Source organism: Oncorhynchus keta, chromosome 24, assembly GCF_023373465.1.
Source record: "Oncorhynchus keta strain PuntledgeMale-10-30-2019 chromosome 24, Oket_V2, whole genome shotgun sequence".
Classification (NCBI taxonomy): Eukaryota; Metazoa; Chordata; class Actinopteri; order Salmoniformes; family Salmonidae; genus Oncorhynchus; species Oncorhynchus keta.
In genome coordinates, this window is record NC_068444.1 from 9192949 (window position 1) to 9199182 (window position 6234).

The window sequence follows — 6234 nt, forward strand, 5'->3', positions numbered from 1 at the left end:
ATGAACTTACAAATCATTAATGAGTGCGAATTTGGTTTTGGCTATAAAACATACAGGAATTTAGAAATTCCACGAACAATAGCCCATCCAATCTACCCATACTGTTTTTACTTACGTTTCTGCTCTTTTGCACACCAGTATCTCTACTTGCACATCATCATCTGCTCATCTATCACTCCAGTGTTAATCTGCTAAATTGTAATTATTTGCTACTATGGCCTATTTATTGCCTACCTCCTCATGCCTTTTGCACACACTGTATATATACTTTATTTTTTCTACTGTGTCATTGACTTGTGTTATTGGCTTGTTTATTGTTTACTCCATGTGTTAACTCTGTCTGTGTCACACTGCTTTGCTTTATCGTGGCCAGGTCGCAGGTGGTAAATGAGAACTTGTTCTCAACTTGCCTACCTGGTTAGTGTAAGCTGTGTGGTTTACAATAGAACACAACAAAGGAAAATATTCTAATTGTATTCTTAACTATAACATTTTTATCAGTGCTGTGTTTAGAGATCTGATTGGTAAATGTTAATTCAATAACTGAAATGGAGGGTGGTTGTTCTTTTAATCGTTTTATTGTATAAAACTAAAAATAGAAACCATCTCTCGTTCACCTTTGTTAGTTGATTGCTGAACTTTTCACAGGCCGATGCTACCACCTAGTGGTTCGATTTCCTCAGATGTGATGTTTTATACTTGAAAAGCAAAACAACTCAAAAAGTTGTACTGTACAACAATTTAACATTCTTACACAGTGTAAGTGGTGAATTTTCTAGCTTGAATACAACCTTGAGGTAACACAGCACTAGACTAAAATAAGAACTGTTTTCAAACTTGTCAAGCTCAAAACCGGGCAATGACGCAAAAAGACTGTCACAGGTCAAGAGTAAAACATGCTCAATTGTCTGTTTCTGAGCAGACTGTGACACTCCTTTGACCAAGTCACCAGTTTAAAATGTGACCGAGTGTCAGAAAAGCAAAGGTACTTTCTGTATCTGGGGGTGAGAGTACTTCTAGGTCCCATCTGCTACAGCAAAGACACCACTCCTTCACCTCCTCTCGGTGTACTCCTCCAGTCGTACCAGCCATCTCTCCCAGTACTGTAGCACCTGTTCTGAGCTCAGTCGATGAGGATGGGCTGGGGAACCATCTTTATAGGCCACCACGATCAGTCCATTCTCAACCTGCAGAGACAAGGGGGGGGAGTAAGCAATGTAGGAAATCAAGCATATAGTTTAGCACGTAGGAAAGAGATATGGTCATGTTTCATGGGTCATGTTTCATGGTCGGAGACAGAGAGTCAGTCAGTCCCAATTTGCTCCGTGCCCCTCCCCCTTGGCCCTAACCCTTGCCCCTCCCCCTTGACCCTAACCCTTGGCCCTCCCCCTTTCCCCTAACCCTCCCCTTGGCCCTAACCCGTGCCCCTTCCCTTGGCCCTAACCCTTGCCCTAACCCTTGCCCCTCCCCTTGGCCCTAACCCTTGCCCCTCCCCTTGGCCCTAACCCTTGCCCCTCCCCCTTGGCCCTAACCCTTGCCCCTCCCCCTTGGCCCTAACCCTTGCCCACCCCCCTTGGCCCTAACCCTTGGACGTTTGCAAATCTGTAAGGTGGCAGCCATACTGGAAGTTCTTTCTCTACACCTGCTTATACCTACCCAGAACCTAAAGGACTGAATGCTCCTTCTCTACACTGCTTATACCTACCCAGAACATAAAGGACTGAATGCTCCTTCTCTACACCTGCTTATACCTACCCAGAACCTAAAGGACTGAATGCTCCTTCTCTACACTGCTTATACCTACCCAGAACATAAAGGACTGAATGCTCCTTCTCTACACTGCTTATACCTACCCAGAACATAAAGGACTGAATGCTCCCTCTCTACACTGCTTATACCTACCCAGAACCTAAAGGACTGAATGCTCCTTCTCTACACCTGCTTATACCTACCCAGAACCTAAAGGACTGAATGCTCCTTCTCTACACCTGCTTATACCTACCCAGAACCTAAAGGACTGAATGCTCCTTCTCTACACCTGCTTATACCTACCCAGAACCTAAAGGACTGAATGCTCCTTCTCTACACCTGCTTATACCTACCCAGAACCTAAAGGACTGAATGCTCCTTCTCTACACTGATTATACCTACCCAGAACATAAAGGACTGAATGCTCCTTCTCTACACCTGCTTATACCTACCCAGAACCTAAAGGACTGAATGCTCCTTCTCTACACTTGCTTATACCTACCCAGAACCTAAAGGACTGAATGCTCCTTCTCTACACCTGCTTATACCTACCCAGAACCTAAAGGACTGAATGCTCCTTCTCTACACCTGCTTATACCTACCCAGAACCTAAAGGACTGAATGCTCCTTCTCTACACTGCTTATACCTACCCAGAACATAAAGGACTGAATGCTCCTTCTCTACACCTGCTTATACCTACCCAGAACCTAAAGGACTGAATGCTCCTTCTCTACACTGCTTATACCTACCCAGAACCTAAAGGACTGAATGCTCCTTCTCTACACCTGCTTATACCTACCCAGAACCTAAAGGACTGAATGCTCCTTCTCTACACCTGCTTATACCTACCCAGAACCTAAAGGACTGAATGCTCCTTCTCTACACCTGCTTATACCTACCCAGAACCTAAAGGACTGAATGCTCCTTCACTACACTGCTTATACCTACCCAGAACCTAAAGGACTGAATGCTCCTTCTCTACACTGCTTATACCTACCCAGAACCTAAAGGACTGAATGCTCCTTCACAATACTGGCTTAAAACTACCCAGAACCTAAAGGACTGAATGCTCCTTCACAATACTGGCTTAAAACTACCCAGAACCTAAAGGACTGAATGCTCCTTCACAATACTGGCTTAAAACTACCCAGAACCTAAAGGACTGAATGCTCCTTCACAATACTGGCTTAAAACTACCCAGAACCTAAAGGACTGAATGCTCCTTCTCTACACTGCTTATACCTACCCAGAACATAAAGGACTGAATGCTCCTTCTCTACACTGCTTATACCTACCCAGAACCTAAAGGACTGAATGCTCCTTCTCTACACTGCTTATACCTACCCAGAACCTAAAGGACTGAATGCTCCTTCTCTACACCTGCTTATACCTACCCAGAACCTAAAGGACTGAATGCTCCTTCTCTACACCTGCTTATACCTACCCAGAACCTAAAGGACTGAATGCTCCTTCACTACACTGCTTATACCTACCCAGAACCTAAAGGACTGAATGCTCCTTCTCTACACCTGCTTATACCTACCCAGAACCTAAAGGACTGAATGCTCCTTCTCTACACTGCTTATACCTACCCAGAACCTAAAGGACTGAATGCTCCTTCTCTACACCTGCTTATACCTACCCAGAACCTAAAGGACTGAATGCTCCTTCTCTACACTGCTTATACCTACCCAGAACCTAAAGGACTGAATGCTCCTTCACAATACTGGCTTAAAACTACCCAGAACCTAAAGGACTGAATGCTCCTTCACAATACTGGCTTAAAACTACCCAGAACTGGAAATTCCTTCACTGCACCCAGAACTGCAAGCATTGAAGGTTTAGGGCCAAGGAGGAATGGTAGGAAGCGAATTAGAACAGGCTGAGAGAGTATGGTGGTCTCCGGTGGTGTAGTGGAGGGTAAACAAGGGGAAATACCGTTTACGCAGCTTTTGTATTTTGCGTGAGTGATTACCCATCTTCTGCTGAAAAATACATTTTAAGTTCCTGGGAGCGTTACTGTAACTCATCACAAACTGCGGTCAACATTTACCCACCTATTTTTTTATTTTTTTTACCACTACATCACTGGGGGTCTCGCTCAAATCATACCTACCTGGTAGTTGTAGTTCACGTCGTTGTTTAAGGCCCCAACGTAGGCTGCCACCTGTAGAGGGTTGTCGTAGGTGTTGCTGAGGAAAGGTTTAGACCTCTCCGATGTCTTCCAATCGATCACACACAGCACACCCCTGAGGAAGGAAGGCTGAGCTTTAGTTTCACAGAAACAGATTTAAAACTAGTTCAGGGCCCTTCCAATTTAGATTCTCCATTGAGCATGCATGTTTTATAGTCCAGGACTAGGCTTTATCTGGCTACCCATACTAGATTACGGAGACATAATTTCTAGATTGGCAGGTAAGGGTGCTCTCGAGCAGCTAGATGTTCTTTACCATTCCACCATCAGATTTGCCACCAATGCTCCTTATAGGACACATCACTGCACTCTATACTCCTCTGTAAACTGGTCATCTCTGTATACACCCACTGGTTGATGCTTATTCTGCCAGTCACATTCTGTTAATTTAAAGGTCCCCAAAGCACACACATCCCTGGGTCGCTCCTCTTTTCAGTTCGCTGTAGCTAGCGACTGGAACGAGCTGCAACAAACACTCAAACTGGACAGTTTTATCTCAATCTCTTCATTCAAAGACTCAATCATGGACACTCTTAATGACAGTTGTGGCGGCTTCGCATGATGTATTATTGGCTCTACAATATTGCTGTTGTCTGTGCCAAATAATGTTTGTACCATGTTTTGTTCTGCTACCATGTTGTGCTGCTGCCATGTTGTCGTCATGTGGTGTTGCTGCCATGCTGTGTTGTTGTCTTAGGTCTCTCTTTATGTAGTGTTGTGGTCTCCCTTGTCGTGATGTGTTTTGTCCTATATATTTCTTTGTAATGCCAGCCCCCATCTCCACAGTAGGCCTTTTGTCTAGACCGTCATTGTAAATAATAATTTGTTCTTAACTGACTGCCTAGTTAAATGAAATTAAATAAAATCACACAAGTGGAGAGAATGAATAAAAGTGTGAGTTGGCCAAATAAACTGACAGGTAAGGTAGAGTTTGAGTCGACTACATTGCAGAAAATGAATTACATCAGATTACTACATCATGTGATGTGGTTAGCTGACATGTTGAACACCTATATACCTATACACCTAGTCAGCCTGGAACGTGGCCATCATCACCATCCTTACCTGTAGAGAGCCACACAGTCCACAATCCCCAGATAGCCTAGTTTATCATGTTGTACACGGCTCTCGATGGCTCTCACTCCCCTAACGTCCTCCAGTACATGGCGTACACTTTCCATGTATCCCTCTACCTCCGATGGCATCTCTGGTACCTCCTCAGGATCTTCCCCCGGTACCTCCTTTGTTGTCAACGGGAGAACACTCTCCACGGCCGTATGGAAAAGCTTCCCTTGCCTGAAGAGATCTAACATAGAAACATTTGGTTCATTTGAATGACAGGGTGTGTATCATGTCCTCATTTGTAGAACATTCATATTTTACAGCCTTAAAAAATAAAACTTTAGAATCAGAGGGTTCTGCCTACTTACTCTGACTGTATTCCTTAAAGCCATCCTCTCCCAGTTGAGCTATCATCTTCCTCCTCCATCTCTCCAGGTAAAACTGTTGCTCTGGGGACATAGTCTCCTGTAGGATACGGGTCACACTGGGCACTGAGCCCCTGTCCTGACCCCTCCGTAGGATAATTCTGGCTGGAGCCCCTCCAAGCTCAGTTTCGCCAAAATCAAATACCCGGTCTTGGTTGAGCAACGGGTGGAGGATTTTAGGCATTTTGGAAGGTGTTGTGTTTCGATTAGATGGTGTTGGGGATTTTATCACAGGTCCGTAGATTTGAACATCTTGCTCCTCTATGATGTCGGGAGTTTGAGCACTGACTCTGTGGGACACAACAGACTTGAAGAGTGAGGAGTAGCGTCCGCTGTCCACGGAACTGTATGGACTGCTTTTCTTGCGAGCTGGAGAGACATTGGACGTGGAGAAAGTATTCACGGAGGTCCGGGTACAATGGGAAAAGAGTCCACTGACAACCCTAGATGACTCCCCAACACGCTGGGCACATCTCAACAGCTGATGAAAAAGCATTCCAGCTAGCTAACGTTAAATAAATATATCCGACAACGTTTACTGTGTGCTCTATCTTTGCGTTTGCAGCTAGGTATTTAAAGTGACTCAAGACAGCAACGCCGAAGTTATGCTTTGGTTACATTAAATAATTAATGAAGATAGAAAATAAAGAATTAAATTAGATGAAAGTCGTTACCTCTCCCAAACGTCGCGCCATTTTTGTTACCGGAGAGCGAGAGGTTGCCGGGGCTTGTATTTTTTTCTCACGTAAATCCTGCGTTGGGACATGATATAACAAACTACAAGTCCAGTAAATCATTTGAAG

At 44.5% G+C, this 6234-nt stretch overlaps 1 protein-coding gene and 1 long non-coding RNA gene across 17 annotated transcripts; both read right to left on the reverse strand.

The window, feature by feature from the left end:
- Window positions 1-559: 559 nt before the first annotated feature.
- mgme1 (mitochondrial genome maintenance exonuclease 1) lies at window positions 560-6209 on the reverse strand. Its single transcript, XM_035800886.2, has 4 exons — window positions 5375-6209; window positions 5010-5250; window positions 3867-3999; window positions 560-1187 (listed from the first exon to the last, which is right to left on the reverse strand). Exons 1-4 carry the CDS (start codon window positions 5925-5927, stop codon window positions 1053-1055), a joined length of 1062 nt encoding a protein of 353 aa, XP_035656779.1. The 5' UTR covers window positions 5928-6209; the 3' UTR covers window positions 560-1052.
- LOC127911346 (uncharacterized) lies at window positions 1598-3464 on the reverse strand. 16 transcript variants are annotated; one of them, XR_008077895.1, is made up of 6 exons: window positions 3240-3460; window positions 3091-3190; window positions 2955-3041; window positions 2248-2656; window positions 1899-2098; window positions 1598-1849 (listed from the first exon to the last, which is right to left on the reverse strand). It is a non-coding gene; the product is annotated as an uncharacterized LOC127911346 (long non-coding RNA). The 16 variants fall into 16 exon arrangements; XR_008077896.1 differs by having other exon boundaries at window positions 2955-3190; window positions 3240-3289; window positions 3339-3442; XR_008077891.1 differs by having other exon boundaries at window positions 2955-3190; window positions 3339-3464.
- Window positions 6210-6234: the final 25 nt, after the last annotated feature.

What these genes read in the sequence shown, in the direction of transcription:
- mgme1 (XM_035800886.2), bottom strand. Translation starts at nt 5,927, where the DNA reads ATGCTTTTTCATCAGCTGTTGAGATGTGCCCAGCGTGTTGGGGAGTCA. An exon ending in CTTTAAGGAATACAGTCAGA is followed by an intron (nt 5,251 to 5,374) that starts GTAAGTAGGCAG and finishes TTTCTATGTTAG; the next exon opens with ATCTCTTCAGGCAAGGGAAG. An exon ending in ACGTGAACTACAACTACCAG is followed by an intron (nt 1,188 to 3,866) that starts GTAGGTATGATT and finishes TTGTCTCTGCAG; the next exon opens with GTTGAGAATGGACTGATCGT.